Raw genomic sequence first — 23,818 nt, 5'->3', positions numbered from 1 at the left:
ACTGAGGGATGAAACATTTCCTGTAGTGGTGGGTGTTGGCAAAAAGGTTCTCCCACTCTCCCCAACTTTATTTCTATTTGCCTGGTAAGAAGGCGTGCTAAACATTTAGCAAAGAGGGTGGATGGACACTTAGAAGAGGCAAATCTCATGCTGTAGATGGTAAATCTAAATGTCTCTGATCTCTTCTTCAAAGGCTCAGAGGCATGAAAGAGAATTCTGCCAGAATACACAGAGCAGCAACAGCATCTTAGGGATGTTCTAAGGGGAGTATTTCCCAGGAGTGAAGCAGAACTTCATTCCTTTTACAGATTTTTTTTTTTCTGAATCCGTATTTTCAGCACAAAAGAAGGGTATAATTAAAAAAAAAAAAAAGAACACACAATGGATACAATCTCTTTCACTTTAAATAATGAAAAGCATCTTTTCCATCAAATTTAGCAGGCACAAGAATAACCCTACATTTATGTAACAGATTAAATGTCTGGATTTTAATGAAACTCCTTCCTCGTTTCCTGGATAAAGCTCTTCACAGTTTCCCAATATCAGAAGGACTTAGCACAGCTGTTTCGGAAGGTGCTGGTTTGCTGTGCTCTACTCAATTAAAACAGACAAGAAACATATTAAAACCTCAAAATATATAAACTGACAGCCACCTGGATTTTTGCTGATCCACAGTGAAAAAAGTCCAGGAGAGTTGTAACAGAGGAAGAACTGAGAGGGGGGAAAAAAACCCTGAGATTTCTAAAGCTTCTTACAGGGTGAGGAAAAAAAAAAGCTTAAGGAATCATTATCTCCAAAGCAATCCTGCCACAGGAGACACACAGGGAAGTGGGAGCAGCCAGTAAATCCACACTTCGGAATACTGAGAGCACAGCCAAACTTGCTGCTTCTCCCATCAAAATTCCTAAAGCGTCTGAGGAACAATTCGGGGACACGCCCTGCATTGCTCAGTCCTGCTGTGAGGAATGGTTTGGAGCCTCTGGTAGCATTTAAGATGCCAGACAATAGTTCCAGGCATTAATTAAAGCTGGGACTGGTGGAGCAATAGCCCTGTGAAACGCAAGGTGTGCTCAGCATACCTCAGTCACTTATTTCAGCCCATCAGCCCAAGTTAAAAGCAATATTTCAAGCTACCTCTAAATTAAGAAATTTTGTTGTAGTTAACAACAATCTACAGATTTGAAAAGAAAAAATGTTGTTATTACTGAGGTAGCGATATACAAGCTTTTCTTTAAAAATTCACAGTGCTCATGCATGGTTATTATAGAAAAACTACATAAATATAGAAAATACAAATAGATAGAAATATGATTATTACAGAAAAATTAAGATGTTTCTTATCCTACAGCTAATTAAAAGACAAGATCAAAAATTCTCATACCTGGAAACCTTCACTCACATTTTTTGTACTCTGTATCCTAAAAGTATTTCCTTTTGGAAATCAAGTATTTTTTTCCTGCTCCTCCATAGCTTTAAACAGAGAGAGATGTTCTCCATCCTGGTTTGATTTTCTTGCTATCTCCTCCTGCAAATGTCAGCAGGGCTGACCCCACTCATGGATTTATGATTTCAGAAGCACTTTGGGACCCAGGACATGACAAACTTCGGATTCCTAAAACTGGTGCTCAATGGTTTCTCCACCCTGGCTCAGTTACAGCCCTCCACACACTCTAAACATTCATTTAAAGAAATGATTTTCCTTCAGAATTAGACCACAACCACTGACATTCCAGCCAAAGCAGCTTTCATCCGATCATTACTTACATTAAGGAGGATTTAGTGCCAAATCAGGCCTCTTCCTAACATGACAGGAGTCCCCCCAAGCAGTGGTGGAAAGAATTTGTTCTTCCCACATCACTGTACTAATTTTTTAAGAATGAAGTACAGTATTTAGTACAGACACTCACACACCAAATACTGAGAATATTTAAATACAGATTCAAAGCATTCCTCCTCCAAGGACTGCTGAGTAAGCAATAAAGGAAATTAAACAGCAGCATTGTTGCCAAAGTACAAGAGGAGCAGCATAAAGTAGCAAAATGATCCAGGAAATATTCTGTATTTCTTCTTTATTCTTAATTCAAGGCCAGGTTGGATGGGACTTGGAGCAACCTGGGATAGTGGAAGGTGTCCCTGCCCATGGCAGGGGGGTGGAATGAGATGAGCTTTAAATTCCCTCCCAACCCAAATCATCCTATGATTCCATACTGAACAAAAAGAACACATTTTCAAGGACTCCTTGTAAAACCAGAAACAAACAGAAAAACCCCTTCACACCCTCCCCATCACATCAAACACTGGAACACGTTCACAAGAGCGGCCTGGCAATGCTACCTTTGGGAACTGACAGTAAACAAGGGCTTTTTAAATCGATTTCCGTCACCACACACACCCTCTCCAAAGCAAATATTTAACCAGGCATCTGAAGAGACATCAATACCATGGAGCAGATCCACAGAGATCCCAAATCCCAGCCCCTCGCAGGCAGCATTTCCACTCTCCCAAAGGCACCATTCGCTCCCACCTCCAACAGCAACTCTCGAAAGAAAAGGAATAAGCCTTTGGGATGTGTTTGCCTGTACTTACAGCCATGGTAGGATGCCGGGGATCCTCCAGACTTTCCATACTCCTGCTCCGAGTAGCTGGTGGATAGGTTGGGCTGACTGGAGCCTCGGCCAAAGGTGATCTGGTTGCTGCCCACCCCAGTGGCCACCTGAGCCATGCGTTCTTTGGTCTTCAGGGCTTGGGCCCTCTCTGTCTTGAGGCGCTCGTCATCCTTCAGAAGGGACACCAGCTGCTTGGATTTCTCCCTCACGTTGATGCCCTGGTCTTTCCCATCTCGATCAATGTACTGAAAATCTTTCAATGTCTGGATAGCAAAAATATTCTCTTTACACTGCTGGGCCACCCTCTCGGACCCAGTTTTAATCAGGTAATCTAAGAGAGTGAGGGCCTTGTACACGTGTCGCCAGTTCTTGCCATGGTCATTCAGTCGTTTCCAGATCATGCTCATAATTTCAGAAAAGGCCACAACATTGTAGGTCAGATCTGCTATTTCAGTCATTAACGAACTGGAAGGACCCCAGGGGTCATTCGAGGTCGCTTCTCGAACTTTTATTTCGGCCTCTGAGTAATTGTTCACAATGTTCTTCATCTGCCGTCTGATAGACGAAGTCGTCATTTTTATTTCCCTTTTTACCAAGACAGATTCCAGAACACAAACAACAAAGGGCTAAATTTGCTCTTCTAGGAACGTTTCTGAACTGCGAAGGCTCCGTATCAGTGGCTTATCTGTAACACGTTCCACTACAATCATTTCCTCTCCTCAAGAGGATCACACGAGAAAATGAAAATCATGACCTGAGTGAGGAAAGAAAACGAAGCAGGTTAGTTGGGTCTGATCATTCCTGCACAGCCAGCAAGCCACACACATTTGGGAGAAATTTTCCTAGATGAATTTTTTCCTCCTTGAATTTCTTCTGATTTTGAAAACAACTTGTTCTTCTCACGAGTCGCATTAAACATTTAAGATTAAAAACCTGAAGTGCTGAGCAAAACAAAAGCAAGACGACAATCATGCCGATACAAAGGCAAAATTTTAAAAGCAAACCAGAAATGAAGTCCAATCTGGGGACCAAAGTAAAACCTATCTAGAATTTTTAATTACAGAAATTACAGAGCTCAGATGAAACCACATGAGAAATTCCATGTTCAGCAGCCACTTGCATCCCTCTAACACTAGGAATCTGCATCCAGAGAGAACAAGCAAACTTCCTAAAAACCAACCAAGCAATTTCTGAAACCCTGGGTAAGTTTAAAGCACTCTCAGTCTCAGGATCGAGATCCTGTGGCCCTACACACTCTAACTCAAGGTGACCTTTCATGATAAGCAGATTAGAAGGAATTTTTTTTTTTCCCCCAAATGCATTTACTTTGTACATTTGACAACACTCATTAGATCCACAGTTTCTGCTCTGTGCGTCTTTCACACAGCACAGAAGAATTTTTAATTATATGAGAATGGAATTGTAAAGCCAAAATGATTGGCAAGAAAAGCCAAGGACAAGCTGGGGAGCTGGAAAGCTGTGTCAGTTCTTTAGTTAAGGTCACTGTTTCAAGTAAACAGAGGCCTATTAAGCTTTGGAATAAATTACTTGAGCAAACTGGCAGATTTGCCATTACATTAACACAGAACAGCCCTGAGAGCCACCAGTTGCACAAACACTGAGCAGGGACTCTGGAACTGAACTGGCCACATTCACAGGGATGCCCATTCCAGATGTCTTTTAATAATGTTCCTCCAAACACTCCCAAGAACCAACCCCATCCCTTACAGAGACACTGGAGACAAGGAAAGCACAGATTTCAAGCCTGACATTGTTATCATTCTTCAAATTACTACAGTGCCATTTGGAATGAAAGCGGAATTCAGTGCCAACACAGGTTTTTAATGACTTTTTTTAGCATAAAGACAGACTCCCTTCCTTGGAAACCTTTCTGGGCAGGTTAAATTACCACAGAACACACCTAAGGAGTTGTTTTACTTTCTCTTCTTCCACTAAAGTTGATTTTTGGCAGAATAAAAACCTCTTATGACATGATGGAAGATTAACTTTGAATGCAATCATCACTAAACTTCAGGTAAACTGCATCCCCTGGTGTTCTCCCCAATATTTAGAACCAGCTGTAGGACAGTGTCCATCTGGTGGCAGATGGCTCACAGCAACAGGAATAAAAAGGGACATCTGGGACATTTAAGTTCTGGGTGTTACAAACCCAGAAGTTGAAAATGTTGATCCTACATAAACGTTCCATGACTGCTCCTTCCCTCTGGAAGTTTACATTGCCCAGATCTGTTGGCTCACCTGCCCCTGTGATCACTCTCTAATGCGTGACTTGCAAAAGGTGAGGCAACGATAAAAATTAAATAGAAGAAGCACAATGTACATCTTATTTAGCCTAAACCACTTCTTTTTGCCAAGAAGGGGTTAAGGCAGGTTTCCCAGCCAAGCTGAAACTATTTATCCAGGGGATCTGGAAGTTCACATTGAACTGGGAGCAGGCTGCAGGCAGGAGCTCCTTCAGCTGGCAAAGCAGGAGGCAGCAGAGGATCCAAGTGCCAGGGGAATCATGGACACAATCCTGGTGACTATATGGATCCCAGAGCAGAAGCAGCCTATCCCCCCATAAAAACTGAGCTTTTTCAACCAGAAAAGCAGTGAATAACATGAAAAACCAAACCCAGGAGAACGACAAAACCTTCTACACCAGCTGGATAAAAAGTCCACCAAGCCTGACATCCTTAGACACAAATCCTCGTGCAAAGAGCATGAGAAAGAAACATTTATATTCCCTTGCCTTGTGTTATCAGCAAATTGGACACCTTGGAGACAGCAATGGGCACACTGGGCCTCTCCCAACCCCTCCAAAAGCCACCTGAGTCACCCTCAGCAGGTACAACCAGTGGCATGGTGACCACACTGAACTAACAACTCCTGCAGTTTTCTAAGAAGGAACACATCACCTTGAGCTTGTTTATGCCCCTCATGGTTTTACAGGAATTGGCCAACTCCTTCTGAGCTGAGGTCTTCCTGAAATGCAGGCTACTTAGAAGCTTCTCTGTACCTCCATCATCCCTGTGGTCTTTCCACGCACAGATTACACTCCCATTTCTTGAGATACACACAGTTCCCAGCACTCTGCATTTCAGATTTGGCAGCAACAAAAGTTTGTATCACAACATGGTCATTCACTGCTTAGCACTCCCCATTTATCAAATACTTCCTAAAATTCCATGTGACTCTTGGGAGTTGTACTTCTACTGCGCATTTCTTCTCTCTGTGCATTTCACCTGCCACTTTGTCCCTCAGCAGGTCTCAATTTTTCATCATTCCTTTCAATTCAAGATTAATTTCAAATTTGACTAATTTGCTTCAATTTGGCCTTGTTATTTAGGGACAATGTGCAAAAGGAAGTATTTGCAAGAGCACTGATCTCTGGCAGGACACTTGGCTGGGAAGAGCCCTTCCCTGTGAGAACCAACATTTACTCCTAACCCCGTTTCCTGTCTTTTAACCCACTGCAAATCTATGAAAAACATTCTTGCCTGATGAGAGTTTTATTTCTTTCAAGGCCAAGGATGAGAGGCCTTCCCAAAATATTTCTACATGTACACTACAGGAGCAAGTGCCTTCACCTGTGTTTATCTCTCCAATCAAAGACAAGTTTTATTACTTACAACTTCACAAACTTTTGAAAAAATTGGTTTAATACCTCACATGTAAATCCCTGAAGAATTAACCACCCTCACGACACGAGACTGCTTCCCTTTACTCTCTCTTGCACTAAATCCAGCCAGTTTTACACAACAGCACAGGAAAAATACTCAACTTTTAAGTCTCCTAAGCTTTGCTGCACAGCAGATTGCAAGACAAGTAAGAACAACCCAACCCTGGCTCACTTTTGGAGCTGATTAAATGCAACACAAAGCTGTCAAGGTCCAAAAAACCTGATAGCAAAGAGCCTTCATTCCCTCCCAATTACATCCACTAGGAGAGCAGGCACCTGCATTTGAAGAAAACAAAGGAAGAACTCCAAACTGGACCCTTTTCTAAGTCTGGAGTAGAGCTTCAGAAAAACAACCACAGAGCAAACACAGGAGAGAACACACTGGATTAAGAGAAACCAGCAATTTACACTCCTTCAGGAAATTAAATATTTCACTTGTTGTTCTGTAATAGACTCAAAACCCATCAATCCATCATCGCTGAGTGATTCTTCACTTTCAGATCTTCAAGTCCTGAAAACCAAGGCCTTTAATGAGAGAAACATTAATGTCTGTTTTTTCCTTTTCTTGATGGATATGTTTTCATCTTTACTCAAAACTCATTACAGACAACTTACTCTAAACTTCATTTTACTCTATTAAAAGCACTAAGGATGACAGGAGAGCAAAGCTGTTGGAGCTGTTGCTCCCCTCAGCAACACAGCTGTACCAGTATTCAAGGTCCTGCCTTGGCACTGGGACTGGCCCTCACCAAGAGCCCTGCAAGCCTTTGGTACCTGCTTTACACATTCTGCTCCCTCACCACACAATGGAAGCCTTTTCCTGGATTGCTCCAAGTCTTGAAGCACCACAACAACCTCTTTTACCATTATAGAGATCAAAAAGCCAAATACCCCGACTGCATAAAAGTAAGGAACCGTTTCTAACACATGATTAAATTCTTACACAGAAAGTTTAGGTATTTTTTTTTCCAGAGACCTCAGTGAATTAACTTCTCACAACAAGCCACAAGGAAGCACAATGCACTTGCAACTTCAGCAAAAATGTGAGTTTGCATTTTTAACAGCAGAGTTGCAAAGAAAGCAGAAAGTGAGACCAGTTGATTAAAGCTGCTGTTTCTGGTTAGCAGGAAAAAGGCTTGAGCAGATTTCTGTGAAGTTAAACAGTTTAGTCTTGGGGAGTCTTCCTCATTTTCTTTCTTGGTCCCTACGAGGCATTTTCTCTGATTTTTAAGTATCTTGACATCTTCAAATAGAAAAGCAAACAGCTCTGCAGACAAGGAGGTGAAGCGTACCTGTGTTACCAGGGGTAACCTGGAAGGAAACACCCCATCCCCTTTTCCTTATTCCAACAGTTTCATTACACAAATAACGAATTCTCATGGTGCTTTTTTACACACAACATGCAGACAGAAGGAATTCTTGACTGAACTTCTCATCTCTCTCACAAGAGATTAAGCTCAGTGAATGAAATCTACATGAGGAAACATCTTTAACTTGCTGAGACTAACACAGAACCAAGGCCAAGCCACAAAATCCTTCATAAACTCAGTTCACAGCAAACAGCCACACAAATCCACCTATAGACAGACTTTCAGCAGAATCCATTCACACCTCTGGAATGTAAAATGCCAACCAGGATTTGTCTGCGCTGATAAAATGCCCTTCATATCAGCCTGAAGGTAAAGATCTACATAGCCCAGCTAAGCATGCACCGGAAATATACGAAAAGCCTTTAACAGCAAGTGTGAAAATTAACATTAAACATGAGTTCACCAGACATTTGCATAAAATTTTAATTAACAGTATTACAGACAACATATATCCTTAGAATAGACATTTACTGTAAGTCACATGCATGAAAAGTGAGGTTTGGAAAATAATTATTAATTCAGTCATCTGTGATCTGAATCTACAGATACCAATCTATATAAAAATATCCCTGCCTTACTGCCTCACCTCCCAGGTGGGAGTACACACACCCACCCAGAGATCTGCTCTCCTTGCTCTTGGGCTGCAATGACAGAGGCAGGTGATCCTCAGGGACCTGTATTCCAGGATAAATCAGGGAATTCTTGCCAATCTGCAAAGGATCAGGCTCAGAGAAGGTGCTGCCAGGTGCTGACTGAGGAAGAAGTCCCCCAGACAGACAGACACCAACACCACACTTGCAGACACAACACCAATCCCAGCAAGCAGTCAGCTCCGATTCATGGCAAAAAGGATTCCCATTACCTGACACTACATTCCCATCCTGGTTTTCTTGGGATAGCTCATTACATGTATAAATCCAAGCCCCCTGTATTTTAGAAAGTCTCATTTTCCACAAACGGCTAAAAAAAAAAAAAAAAAAAAACCAACAAAAACAAAAACCTGTGCACAAACCTTTATATAAAAACCAGGAATATAATGCAGGAAAAAAGCATTTTTCTTACACTAAATCCACACTGCTAGGCAGATTTTCAAACGTAACCAATTCTCTTTCTGATTTTTCTTCTCTTTTCATAAATTAGTCTCAGGGAACAACTGGCTGACCAGAGGGTATCATTACCCTGCCTAAGATACAATATTCGTCTGCAATCCAAACGCTGTTCCCAAAACCAAACAGGAAAAGGGGCAACTGTGCATCGTGGCCACTTGGAGGAGAGGACTAAGAGAAGAGAAGACACTTGGCACTACACATAAAAGCCAACAAGCAGAACACTTATTAGCTCTCTTTCGTTATTGTACAGCAGAGAAAACAGCAATTCATGGGAATAAAACAGCAAAATGAAGAGCTTGAAATTCCCATCAATGCCCTTCCTCAACCTTCAAAATTATTTAGGAAACGAGTTACAAATACAGATTGGCAAAGGGTTTGGAGAACAGGGTTAACTCCAGAGGAAAGGTTTCATTTCCATTTTTCACAGCTTAAATGCTTGTCTTCTTCAATGTAATTTCTGAGGAGAGGAAATGGTTCAAAATCCAAAGTTTTGGAAGCTTTCCACTCCCTTTTACAAATGAGAGAACAAGGTCAGCTTTCACAGACAGCAGGTGGCCAAATTATTTCTTTATTTAAAGAGTTAATGCTGGAAGATAATTCTCCTTCAAATTTATGCATATTCAAGCCTGCCAAGGTTCAATTCTGCACTGGTTTTACAGTCCTGTCTCAGCCTCACTGAGGGAAAGTAACTCCAGCTTGGGCGGACTTCTAGCAATAAAAGAGATTTCTGGACACAAATCTGGTTCAGTTTTCTCCATACCACCTTTTCTTACTCCTTGTCTCCTTAAATTGACAGGATTTGAGCTCCATGGGGAACTCATTTCTCAGAGTGCACAGGAAGGGGGGTGAGGAGCAGATCTCTAACCTGCCTCACACGGCAGCACCACCTGGCCATGTTCTTTTGAGACCTGCCAAGCCACCAGTGCTGGGGCTTTGTCACCCCCAGCTCCATTTGCAGCTGGAATTATTGACAGAATGGCTGCAAATGTGCTCTGAAGGGCTGGGAGAGGGGACAGCTCTGCCAGACCTGCAGATCACTGCTAACAATCCAAATCTGACCTGCATCGGGATCTAATTTTAGGATTACGAGCTTTGACAACAGCTCTTTAAAAATAACACATTCCTCCTTCTACGGCCAGGTCAAGTGTCACGCACAGTGCACTCAGCTGATTCTTCATACAGCAAGTACCAGGTGTGCAGTGAATATCAGAATATTGCAGAATTACAGACCAGTGTGAGGTCAGGCCATTACTCACTGAACCAGAAATTCCAAATGCAAATTAATCCACCAGGGCAATGAAAATACCTCCCCAAACTCCCCAAAGGAATTTGTTCTCTGGGGATTACCTGCTTCAACGAAAGCATTTCGTCTGTTTTCTCACAAATTGAGTAGGAAAAATAATCACCCAATGTGTGCTTTGACTCAAAGGTAACAATCTGAAATAAATTCGGCTTACCAGGTATACTCAAACAGTGTTTTCGGCTGAAGTAAGGAAAGTAGGAGACACTTCTTTCATATTTTCCTTCTGGAAGGGAAGAGGATATCCAATATGCTTGCCAGATAATGGGTCCTAGAATTTTTTACTAATTAGATAAGTCCAGCCTTGTCACTTAGGCTGTTATGGGGTGACAGGCACCTGCTCAGGCCCTCACAGATCAACCTGAACACAGGAAGAACTGCAAAAAATACAAGACTACAAAATGTCAACTCCCTTCTTTAAGCCCCAGTGTTTACCTGAAGAACTGCAATTTTTAAAATTCATATTCATCTAGATGTGTGCTCACATATCAGACTCCATATTTTGGGAACGTGTTTTGGGAAGATATCTGCTACTTAAAATTACCCGATGATTTCATTAACTAAATTCATTTTGCACTTTTATTAATATGAAGCAGATGTCACCAAGTGCAGTTTCTCCCATCCTCCTACACACCACAGACATGAAACCACATTAATACACTCAGTAGGCCAGAGGCTAATGCTCACTATGACAAAGATTAGGGGGGAAAAACAGTTTAACTCTCCATGTTTCTACTGGCAGAAGCTAAAGGATTACTACTGTTATTTTATTACATGCATTTCTAAGGAAAAGTACAGGATGCCAAGAAATACCTGCCCATACATCCAAACACTATTTTTTCTAAAAAACAAATTACAAGCCTGCAGAGAAAACAGAGATTGATTTAATATCCTGCTTACATTCATCGATGTCCATTCACGGCATAACATTTCAAGGGCCTTCCCTCACAGCCACCAGATTTGCACAATCATCTTGCAATGTCAACACAATGTCTTAATTCAACTATCAGAGCTGGTAGCAACATCAGATTGCTTTAACCAACCCTCAGAAATTCAGGTACGTGAGCTGTGTGCTCATGAGACTGGGCTTTAGGAGAAAATCCTTCCCTGTCAGACCCTGGCACAGGTTGCCTGGAAAAGCTGTGGCTGCCCCATCCCTGGAAGTGTCCAAGGCCAGGCTGGATGGGTCTTGGAGCTACCTGGGATAGTGGAAGGTGTCCCTGCCCATGGCAGCAGGTGGAATAGGATGAGCTGTAGGGTCCCTTCCAACCCAACCCATTCTGGGATTCTGTGACTAAGTTGCTGTAAGATTGCAAAGCAGGAAACGCATCCCAAAAACCTCCCTGCCCCTCGCCGGAGGAATGTTCTGGCCAAAGCCCAGGGTTCCAGAGCAGGATTTGCTGCCCAGCAGTCGGGCTCAGAGAAGAACTGATGATGGATTCTCAGAAGGCAGAGCCCAGCTCCTGCCTGCTCCACTCTGCCTCATACCAGATCTCCAGGTGGAACGGCTCCTGTGACCTGATCCAACACATCGGGGCAGGCCAGCGGGACAGGCAGAGCTGGGGCTGCTCACCGATCACGTCACCCAACCAATTAATCCCAAGGTCACTCTAATTACTTGAAAGAACACCCCAAATAAGGGGAGCACCAGTCATTTCAACAGCAGTCTCCAGTTACAGCTCACCAGGCAAAGCTGCACCTGGGAAGCTCAAACTGGTGGTGAAGTTGATGATGGTGGTTTAGATTTGGGACTTGCTTCAGCAGGTGACTGTGTAAGGACTGCAAACAGGGGTTCTGGGAAATCTCCTTTTCCCGCCTAGTAACAGCAATTCCATGTTGAAGACAGCCACAGAAAAGGAGGAAATTTGGTCCTTCACTCTCAAAATTACCAAACTTCATAAAATCTCAGCCCTGCCCTTTTCCCACACCGATTTTAGCTCTGTCCTGCAACACCAAATGTGCAGTTTTCCCTCTGACTCCTCCATATCTCCTATCTTTTCATACTGTACACACCACAGTTTCCAAAATCTTTCCCAAATCAACCCACCTCTTCTCCCTCTTCCTATCAGACCTGTCTAACATGTCCAGCACCACCACCCTGACAGGAGCAATTCCAGAGGAGAGGTCCCAGCTGTGCCACCAGCAGCCTGGATTTACACTGGATTCTGGTTACCAGGAAATAGAACTCAGGAATATTGAATAATATATAAATAAGTCACTTTGGTCAACTTCTGTGCTGCCCCAGTTCCTGATTCTGAGCTATATTTTTAAGTTCAGCTTTGATGGAAGTGAATCACTATAAGATTTTTTTTAAAAATCAGCACATTTGACATAAGGATTTTGCCTCATTTTGCTGCTTGTAACTTTCCAATTCCTTCATTCAGGCACAAAGAAGAGTCATCCTTGCTCGCCAATGCTTAGGTTTGTTATTATTTTATTATTATTTTGTTGATTTTTGTGGAATTAGGGGAAAAAAAAAAATCTGGTTTGAAGACGCCAGTGAATCCCACATTCTCCTATGCAGATATACAGAAATTTTCAGCTGTCAGCAGAACAATTCCTCAAGTTTTCTGAATCCATCCTCCAGCAGTAAAATTCTACCTACTCTTTTATCTATTCTGGATACTTAGACGGAAAATTATTTGAGTGGGAGGCAGCTTGTTCGTTTCAAAGAGGATGACAAAGACTTGTTACTCAAAAGCATCTGTGCCTGTTTCATCATTAAAAGGTCATTTTCTTCCAGTCAGCTCTTGCAGAGAACATGTTCTACCCCCTTAGCTTTGATACCCTGCAAGCAGCAACTCTGCTCCTGTCCTTGGGACTCCAGATATCTCCTAAGGAATCCACATGGAGAAGGCAATACCTACCTCTGTTTTCAAAGCAGCTGATTATGGCTTGGGATATATTAAACAAAAAGCAATAAATCCCTGGTGTAGCACTGCTCCTCCCTGTCCCTCCCAGAGCTGCCTGCTGTCTCTGCCTGGTGATTATTGTTTTGACTAGTGGTTTCATGCAAGTCATTAAAAACATTCTCTCGTCAGATTTAGAAGCAGAACACAAAAGTGGCTTAAAAACTCACCCACTCCATTTTCTCATTTTTTCAAGAGCTTTCCACCTAGTCCAAATGCACAGAAGAAATTCTAGCCCATTAACATCCATCAGAGAGCAGTAATGAATTCATCAATATTGCTCCAATCCGTGGGCACAGCATCGTGCTGAATCATTTAGTAACTACATCTGCAGCAGGAAGGGCTCACACAACCCTCCTCACACTGCCAGCAACCACCTCCCTGAAGAAGGAAAAATAAATGTATTGAGATCCCCCCCAGCTCTGTTATCCCTCTTGATGGGGTTGGCCGTGCCTCTCCACACCAGTATTCCCACAGCCATCAAATCCTGCCTGGAGTTGCTCCTCCTGGACATCTCCCTCCTTTGCCAAGCCACCTGCAGGCTCGCAAGGAGCTTTCAGTGCTCTTTCTTTCTATAAATGACACAAGGATTTGGGTTTTCCCTGCTTTTTAATCTATGTGGCAAATACTTTAAGCCTTAAATTGAGTTTTTAATTTGCAAAGAAAAAAAATAACAAAAACCCCTCAACACCAGGTTACTGCGATCGTTATTGCCACACACTGGACTGTGATTTTATTTTGGTGTCTATTTACAGAGCTATGGAGGGACAAACTTCTTCCTCCAGCAAGTTTTCCTAACAGTGAAAGTTCTATACATAAGAAAAGCTAAAAGCTACCAAAATCAGCCAGTCTTAAAAGAATAATTATCAAGTAACATGGAAGTTTAGCTAAAAAAAAAAAAAAAAAAAAAAAAAGACAGACTTTACCTGTGGCTGGAGTACAACAGTATTAAATTACTGTTCTCATAACAAAGGAAAAGGAATTTATTCTTGAAAAAAAAAATAGGCCTTAATGATATAAACAAAATTATCCTTAAATGTAGATTGGAAACTACTTTGCCAGCTTTGCCCAGGGATGTCAAGGCTGGTGGGCTCTGCAGTTTTCCATCTCTCTAAGTCCCTTCCTTGTGTTTACACTCTCAGTTGTAATGGTATCTCTAATTAACCCCAAGAATAAAGAGGGTTTTGTTAAGGTAGCCCTTCTAAAGCAAGCAAAGTTACTTCAACTCTCAGTACGCTTGCTGCCTTAACACAGATGATGTCTCAGAGCACATACACTCACACATGTGTCTACATATCCTCTACTCCCACGGCTTAATTCAATTAATACTATTAAATCTTTAATGCTTGGCTTCAAAGGCTTTTTTTAAATTTTTAATAGCTCTCATAGGTTAGCATGAATGTTCTAAGTCTTTCTGCTATATTTTAAATAAACTCCTCTTTTCTTGCCACTTTGATGTTTGCCTTTCTGACAAACCTCTGCTCTGTGAAGCTGCTGCGACTTTGTTTTGTGTGCAACGATGACATTACAAGCTCCAAAAGATATGTTAATCACCGAGCTGGAATCTGGGATTTTTTTAATTCCTCTCACCTGCCCTCTGGGCTGGGAGTTGGCGCCAGAGCAGCTTTCATCAAAACAATGAAACCCATAAGGAGAGAAGATGCAACTGGCGAGAGGGGGCTCTGATTTGCATCTGTTTAGCATGGAAGCGGCAGGCGGGGCTTAATTCTCTTTTACTCTGCTTTCCCATGAAGGAGAAAATGCCAAATTCACCATATTTTATTTAAATTGTTAAACCAGGAGTTTTGACAAAAGACCAGTCAAGCTGGATGGAAGAATGAGCCTTGTGGCATCTAAAGGCACATCCATTTCATACGTTTGACGGGCACTCAGTGTGTTTTTCATTCTCCCCTTCTCTCACTCCTTGTGAGACCCCTCCCCACCTTGCCCTGCCCCATTTCTAAATTTTGAATTTGTGAGACAAGAGACAAAGCTTTGACAGCAAATTTCAGGCCTTTCTATAAATTAGAACAAGAAACAAAAAAGAAAAAAAAATACAGCACAGACTTTCCTCCTCCTTTAAACTTTATTTTTCTTCTGAGTAAGAAAAAGAAAACCCTTCTTAAAATAAAACTAAAAATCAGCATTTCCAGGGACAGGAAAAGGCACTATAGTATTATATACACTATCCAAGCTGACACAAAAAAGAAGAGATTAAAACCCTGGCTGTAAGCCAAGGCATCCAGACACAATTTTGCACAGAGCATACATAACAAAAGTGTTCCTGCATTCAGGATGTTGGAGCGTGTTTCCTGCACTCACACCTGGAAAGCCAACAGCACTAAAAACCACGCATCCCAATCAGCCCCAGATCAACAGGTCCCTCACACCTCCAGAGGGAAGGATGTGCTCACACTTTGTTTGATCCAGACCATCTCCCACAGAACAGAACCCCCCTCATAAAGCAAATGAAAAACAGAATAATGAAGACAACCTACTGTTCTCCACTCCTCAACATTTCAGCAGAGCTCCCACCACGCAGAGCACTCCCCAAAATTCCAAATCTCCAGCCATACTTTTATCCTGACTTTTAAAGCTGATGTAAATACTCTTGGAGGCATCCTATGGTCGTATTATTATGAAATTAAATATACACAGACACTATTGGTTGGCAGACAGACAACAAAATGGCAATTGCAGCACTCAGTGTGTTTAAAGCAGCAGGCCAGGCAAAAAGAGATTATTCACTAGGTAGTCAAACGTAAAAAAGAGCCAGACATGTCAGTCTGTCTCAGTGTCTCACAAAGGGGTCAGCGATTTGTAAATTTTAAACACAACACTTAAGCAGTTTTGCAGACTAAAAATCCTTTGATGATTTACCTCAGTGCTCCTCCGCAATAAACCAGTTTAAAAGTGATTTTGCTGGACTCAAGCTTTTATACCTCAGCTTCTCTACAAGAATTCTGAAAGCCAAGTCAAACCAATTATAAACATTCCTGTATTTTAACTTCCTTATTAAAGCTTCCCAAGAGAACCAGTAAACATATAAACATAAATATCTTTCAGAGGAGTCACCCATGTACCAATAAAATCTCCAGAAAGCAGCAGCTGCTTTGGTGAAAAAGTATGAAAAAACATGGGCTGCACAATCATAATCCAGTGCAAGGACAGTCATGCTGTTCTTCTGAGCAGCAGGTAGAAATTTCTGCCTTAAAAATATACATAAATGGTAGATTCTCAAAAAATTACAGTATTAAACATTGATTTCCGATCTGCATTTGCATACTCCTAAGGGAAGAAGCCGGCGTCACCTATGCTGTTTATCTAAAAACATTCCAACAGAGGCATTATCTTGACTTTCTGAGAAACTCTTCTAAATTGGTAGACAAAGTTTAACTTCATGAACTCTGCTCAACAACAGCAGCAAAATATAGTAACACTTCTCATAGGTAATAAGCATTCCATCCTTAAAAAAAAAAAATCACTGCAAGCAGCAGAACACTGCAAGAAGCAATCAAACCCCTGCAATAAGGCAGGATGGGCTCAGACGGCAAATATTTCATTAGATAACACAACAGAGGCGAGTTTATGCTTTCAAATGGTCATTAGAGAAAGAGGTTTTTATCAAATAATTAAATACATGGGCAGGGGCATTTTAAAGATGCACCAAACCTTCCCTGGATCTGAATATTGAGGGTAATGCTTAATCAGGAATCTCTAAGCAGACATTACCAGTCACATTCCAGCCATGTCACAAAATGGGAGGGTATTTCCCTGATTAATTAGTTAAGTGAATAATTAAAAGTATTCAAGTTCTGTTTTCAAGTAACAACTGAAGTGCTTTCCTTTACATACACCATGTGGCAGAGCACACTGTGCTTGACCATCCACCAGAGAACAGGCATGTTAAAACAGCTCTAAACAGAACTGCAGGATAAGGATTAATTAATTATCTTCAATTCTGGCTGATTTCATAGGTTAGAGCAAACATCTCTGCCTTACTGCGGTTGTCACAAGCCTCATCCCTGTTCAAACAGAGCTGAAAGTCAGTAGAAAAGCAGCTTCAGCAGCAATTGGGTCAACAGATTTGGTTGAAGAAATCCTCATCACTAAAAAGAAATAAATAAATAAAAATCAGAATGACAAAACTAAGGTGATGTTTGGGGTCTGTTCACCCAGTCAGCAACACACGAGGAACCTCCTGGGAACGGAATTCCTACCTACAGGAAAAGATGTCTGCAGGATTCTTTTGTGCTGCCATCTCAGGGGAGGAAGTTACCTTTAAAAATACTTTGCTTTGTCTCTCCCTGAGGAATATCAGAACTGTCTGTATCAGTTGTTTTAGTGGGGTTTGTCCCACAAAGGTTTTACTTGTGAACCGCACAACCCTCCCACCAGTGAGCAATTTACTCATGCGATTACTCCCAGTGGACTCAGAAGAACTGTGTGAGAAAGAAGGAACTTTGCCAACCCAAGGGTTGCACAATCGGAGGGGGGGGGAAAAAAGTAAAACCAAATCAGGGAGGGGATAAATTGCAACTGACAAAAACTACAATCAAGAAATAGCTGGTGACAGATTGTTATTTAAGTACAAGGAAGTGATTTAAACAGGAGCAGTTGTAATAAGATTAAACGATTCTCTATTAAGATTCTTAAAATGTCTTTGTTCTAGCAAAGCTCTGAAAAGACCATTGCCCTTGCAAAGGTTCAGAAACTACTAAATTGATGTTAAGTCTAGAGATTAATATGATTTGGGAGAATAAAGAAAAAAATGTAAAAGAACATCCCAGACATCATTAGTACCTTGTCACCCGTGCTGGTATTTTTCCCTAGCCGGGCTACGACGTGTGTTGTAGCATTTATTGGTGGCAAAACTCAAACCCAACAAACAGAAGTAGAGAGCTTGCTCTGCCTGGGTTTCTGCTTTTAAATAATGAAAACTCCCAGGTGGATTTTAGAAGCCATCACATTATGTAAGTGACATCTCCAGAAGAGCAGGGAAGTCTCTATGAGGTTATACTGGAGAGAGATTAAATCAGTGTCTGGCTGCAGAATTTCAGCCACGACCCCCAGACTCCACCATGTATTTTAAGAAGGCAGTTCTAAAAATTCAGCCCCCAAAATTGGCCATAACTCCTGCAACACTGAAAAGCAAACAAGGGAGTCTTCAGATTTCTGCCTTGTAGGGTGGACATAAAACATCTCTAGCTAAAGTGTCTGGCACGGTTTGAAACTAACAAGCAGCTTTAAACTTTCAAAATAAAAATTATTCCTTAATTTATTCAAGTATTGTTCACTGAGTGCTGCATTCTGAGAAACAGATAAGCCTGAAAGAGCCCGGGTCTGTCCCAAGCCTGCAGAAGCAGCACAGAGGCCTCCTCCAGCCTGGGTCACCCTCCAAACTCTCCTGGACCTCATGACCATTTAGTATTTACTATATGGTGACACAACAAGGCTCAGGCACTGCAGACAACATGGCTAAAACAGCTCTGGGAGGAAAGGCAGGAACAGTGTGGAAGGAAACAGGAGCAGGAACACTGTGGAAGGAAACTGCAGAGGTCTCATGCACACATTTCAGCTAATTACTTGAGACAGCTCAGGGAGCTCCACTCCTGATGGCAGAAGGAAAACTATTCCTTGAAAACAATTTGTATGGATCAGGACAACAAAACAGAGTGTGACAGATTCCTTAAAACTTCCCCCAGCCACCTCCACCATAAAACACAGATAAGGGGAGCCTCCAAGGTAGAACTGCACCCAGGCCTGGGCTGGGACTGGTTTTACCCAGCCCCAGAGCAGAGCCAGCTGCACTCCCGCTGCCAGTGGGGACCTGTCTGTGCCTGAGTTCTGTTTCCCCACCCGCACAGAGCTGGATTTTGCAAGCCAAGGCACAGGAGGCGTGAACAGCCCAGGCCTGACCTTGAACACAAGCTCGAGGCACCAGTTAGAGGCATTTATGTTAACAGCCCTGGGTGACAGGAAACGGATAGACACACTATTAACAATTAATGCAACACAGGGAATTGGCTCTGAGATCAATTTAAGTTCAATTTTTGCACCAATACCAGAAAAATGAGCTGAAAATTATCTATACAGAAGAAAAGCATCTCGTTAGCATAGTAACTTAAAGTTATATTTCCATATAAAAAGGCATAATAGTGAATTACAAACTGAATTCTGCAAATATCTCCAGTGTCAGTGCAACCAACAAATACAAAGTATTTGTATATACTGATTTTCTAATTACTATCATCATTTATACAAACTCCACTATTAGATATTTACATAGAACTCAACCTTGGTAACTTAAGCTACTCTCCTTAAACTCTGCTTACAACCAGTGGTTACCTACAGAAACCACCAAAGAACTTTCTGACCCATATCAATGGTTTGGAGCAGCATCATAAAATCAAGCAAATCCCAAATTTGGAAACCAGAGACAAAACTGTTATTTGTAAAATGATAAATAAAGAATACCAGTTTTCCTGTAGCTTTCTACCTGCTGCACCACTCACCGAGAGGCTCAACCCAACAGCCACTGAGTTCTAGATCCATCCTGAAGCCCACAGTCTCTGAATTCACTCTCACATTCATCCATTCTGAATTCTTTTTCCATCCAGAACAGGAAAGCAGTCCTGTAACAACCACCTAAACTGATTAACTCAGACTTTTTAGGGTCTGTTATTCAGCACAGCCCAGTCTGTACCAAACCTGGAGCACACCAAAGCTAACAGACCTACAATCAGCTGCGGCAGGTTTTATTCCAGAGGACGGCAATCCACGTTGTTCTCCTCCATGGAGTCTCCTGCCTTCTTAATGAGCAGACAGGCTACTGAAACACACAAAAACCTGCTGTTCTTTGAAGCACTTAAGCCAGCAGGATACTGGTACGTTTCGATATTTTCCCCGCACAGATCAGAGCGAGGCAAAGTGGGAAAAGAACATTACAGGCATTCCTACAAACCAGGCACATTTCATTTTCTATTAGCAAGATCCCAAGGGACACTTTAGCGCTCTGCAAATATGGCCCTGGAAGACTGGGAAGTTGCTTCCTGAGTACCAGTCATTAAAGAAAGATATTAGAGTAACTTACATTCTTCTACACCAAGCAAAAGCCAGAGTCATTTCCCCATCCTACGTACAAGACCTAAGAAAAGCAAGATCAGGAACATCATAACTACTCTTTAATGTATTTCCCCTAAACTGGTTATCATTTAATGATTTCTCTCTCCCTCTAAAGGAAAAAAAACCAGCCAAAGAAACAAAACACCGATATCTGTATCAAGAGAGACTATCAGCATTTTTATGAAGTAACAAATTAGGCCTTTGGCATTTCCCAGCAGTGATCCAAGATTTGAGGCTTCTTAAAAGCTCCAAGTTTTAAAGTAATCAAACGGCTGACAGCTGGAACAAAATTAGCATGATTAACCAGTTATGTAAATAATGATGTGGTCAGTCCAAGCCAAATTCATTTCTGCTACCTGCATTATACTGGACATCAGATGTTTGTGAACTCTTCATTAAATGTGACTGCAGGAATAATGGAAGTGAAAACCAACATGACTATCACCAGCCAGGCTTCCTGACAGTCAGGGATGTCTCCTCTGCTCCTTCCACAACCATCAGGTAACTCACAGACAGGACTTTTTCCGCCCAAGTATTACTCACCACTGCTTAGCTTCTACCTAGAGAACAGGTCAACTACTTTTTCTCATGAGAAAAATCCATGGAGAGATGAAAAAAGACAGAGAGAGGCTATTTACAAGAGCTTGGAGGGACAGGACAAGGGGGAATGGCTTCCCACTGCAAGAGAGCAGCATTGGATGTTGATATCGGGAAGGAATTCCTCCCTGTGAGAGTAGGGAGGCCCTGGCATAGGGTGCCCAGAGAAGCTGTGGCTGCTCCATCCCTGGGAGTGTCCAAGGCCAGGTTGGACGGGGCTTGGAGCAACCTGGGACAGTGGGAGGTGTCCCTGCCCATGGCATGGGTGGGACTGGACAAGCTCCGAGGTCCCTTCCAACCCAACCCATTCTGGGATTCTAAGATCCTGTGAGTGCTACATTTCATTTCTTAAAGGTTGATAATAATTTTCATTCCTCAGCAGATGCAAAAGTCAAGCTGCTGTGTCAGAGAACTGTTGTAACACAAGAGTAATGTTGCAGAGTTACTTCTTGGAATCAAGGAAGTTACAATCAGCACCCCCAAGTCAAACTTCCTCAAATGTAACCCACAGTCAATTTGGCCTTATCAGACTTCGCCTTCAGGAATGCACACTCATGGGTCATTCGTGCTTGATAATTTTTGATAACATAGTTAAATATTTAATATGGGCAAGATTATCTCTGAAATTCTGTCGAGCTAGTTTACCATTACTTTGCGCTTATAAAGGAAAATTTATCAAAAGTTTTGATTCTTCCCAATAAACCTCTATATTTGAGTTGGTTCAAAAATAACACATCTGAGAATCAGCCAAGACAAACATACTGAGAAGTAATTCCTAAACAGGCTGCATTTTACTAAAGATACCATTACAATATATTTATATTTCTAATTTTAAAAAAATCATTCATCCCACATTTCATATCCCAACAATACAATTTCCTATGACCTTGTGTCTCACAAAACATAGCAACACACTGGAATTATGCAAGAGTTCTGTATTACCATAAAACATGTATTTCAGTGGAGAGAATAATAAAACTTAATCTCGTGGCCTGATTTGAATTTTGAACTCCTGAAGTCAGACTCCACAGCCCGTAACATCTGCAACAGCTTCACAATCCTAACAAGTATTTTAGGCCTCCTGTTGAAAATAGATGAGCATGTAGATAATTCAGGGTATTTTCTTAATAGATAAGAACAAGAAAAATGTCCAATTGCTGTAAATTTTAAATCTCACTTGGCTTTTCAGATCAGCGTCAATACCATACTTGAGAAGAGGGAGGGGGAAGCATTACACACCCATAAAACTGAGACCAAACGCTACCAGTTTTAAAGCCTTAGAGCTTTAAATCTTAACATGAATATTTTAACATTTATATTAAAGCCTTACGGCTTTAAAATAGGGGACTTCCATTGTGGGCAGCCTGTGATAATTACTGTTTCAATATATTTCACAGCAATAATGCCTAATGTAATACAGCTCACTGGCTACCCAACCCTAATCTGTAGCATCACAGGTACTGCAGGTAAAAAATTTTAAATACATATATATAGCTATGTATCAATGTATAAATACAGAAGGAGAGAGAGAATATCACAGAACCACAGAAAATCACAGAATTATTAGGGTTGAAAGGGACCTCTGGAGATCATACAGTCCAAACCCCCTATATAAAACAGACCCTTAAAAATGATTAAAAGCATTAATACACATCTCCCAAACAACGATATTACTGAAAATACGACAAAATAACCCCCGCCCCGCCACGATGGAGGTGAACAACGCCGGGGCGGGAGTCGGACAGGGCGGACCCGAGCCCCCCCCGCCCCGGCGCCGCCACCGGGAGCCCCCCGAGCCCGCAGGCCCCGCCATCCCCCGCAGCCCCGGGAGGCCCATCGGGAGCCAGGCCCAAACTTCGGGCCGCGGGGGTCCAGCCCGTCCCCGCCGCCGCCCGCCCAGCCACCCAACGGCGACAACAAAGGCCACCGCGGCCCCGCGCCCTCCCCGCGGGGACCCCCGGGGGCCCTTCCCGCGCCCACCCCGCGCCCCTCGGAGGGAAAAGGCGGGGGTGCGGGGGCTGCCCGTCCGTTCCCCCCCGTCCCGCAGCCCGCGGGAGCCGCGCTGACCTGCGGGCGCGGGGCGGGCGCGGTGTCCCGGTGTCCCGGTGCCCGGCGGCCGCGGGCTGCGCTTGACACCCACACGCACCATCCAACATGGCGGCGGCGGCCGCGGGGAGGCGGCGGAGGAGGCGGAACCGGCGGCCGCGCGCGGCCCCGAGGCGCGGCCGCGCTGAGGGCGGGGGGGACGCGGCGCTGCCCGTCCCCTCCTTCCCTCCCTCTTCCCTTGCCTCCCTCCCTCTTCCCTTGCCTCCCTCCCTCCTGCCGCGGCTCCTCGCAGCCAGACCCGGCGCCAGTGAGGAGTGAGGCAGGATGGGTGGCCGGGCAGAGCCCTCGGAGAGGGGCCGAGGCTGCCTTCGTCGGAAGGAGAGCGCCTGGGGAGCCCCCTCAGTGTTCACAGCACCCAAGAAAAACTGGTGTCAGGGCTAGAGATCCCCCAAAACCCAGGGACAAATAATACAAAATAATGACTATCAGTACAAAATAACCACATTTATAGAGCAGCGAACAGTTTAGAGAGGAGTTGTGGCCACCTCTGATGGAAGGAGAAGGCTTGGGGAACACCCTCCTCCTTCCACACTCACAGCTCCCAGGAGACACTGATTTCAGGGCAGGGTAGCCCCCCAAAAATCGAGGTCCAGTGTAGGCTGGCAGCCCCCAAAGCACAATCATAGAATGAATTAGGTTGAAAAAGACCTGAGGTCATCAAGTCCAACTTAGGACCAAACACCCCCTTGTCAACTAGACCATGGCACTGAGTGCCACATCCAGCCTTTCCCTGAACACCTCCAGGAACAGTGACTCCACCACATCCCTGGGCAGCCCATTCCAATATTTAATCACTCTTTCTATGAGAAAATTCCTCCCAATGTCCAACCTGAACCTCCCCAGCACAACTCCCATTGCCTCACACAGCACAGATACTGCACTGCCCCCCCCCCCCCCCCCCCCCCACTGAAGATGCCAATATAAAATAACCACATTCATGGATAAGGGGACACTTTACAGACACATTTGTGGATCAGGGTCACCACACAGGGTGATGAAGGGGAGCTCAGCAGG

General features: G+C 43.1%; 1 protein-coding gene across 4 annotated transcripts in view; it reads right to left on the bottom strand.

Annotated features, from left to right (window-relative positions):
* EPN2 (epsin 2) overlaps positions 1-23,818 on the bottom strand; it is a 54,541-nt gene that overhangs the window by 19,233 nt on the left and 11,490 nt on the right. For 3 of the 4 annotated variants that reach the window (XM_048321098.1, XM_048321100.1, XM_048321101.1), the window contains exons 1-2: positions 22,766-22,881; positions 2,587-3,360 (exon numbers count right to left, since the gene is read on the bottom strand). In XM_048321098.1, the coding sequence (XP_048177055.1) occupies positions 2,587-3,181 (595 nt within the window). In that variant the 5' untranslated portion in view covers positions 3,182-3,360; positions 22,766-22,881. Of the gene's footprint in view, positions 1-2,586; positions 3,361-22,765; positions 22,882-23,818 lie in introns of those variants that run through there. The other variant, XM_048321099.1, reaches the window with a different exon arrangement.

Source organism: Corvus hawaiiensis, chromosome 16 (assembly GCF_020740725.1).
Source record: "Corvus hawaiiensis isolate bCorHaw1 chromosome 16, bCorHaw1.pri.cur, whole genome shotgun sequence".
Lineage (NCBI taxonomy): Eukaryota > Metazoa > Chordata > Aves > Passeriformes > Corvidae > Corvus > Corvus hawaiiensis.
This window is presented reverse-complemented; position numbering and strand designations above follow the sequence as displayed.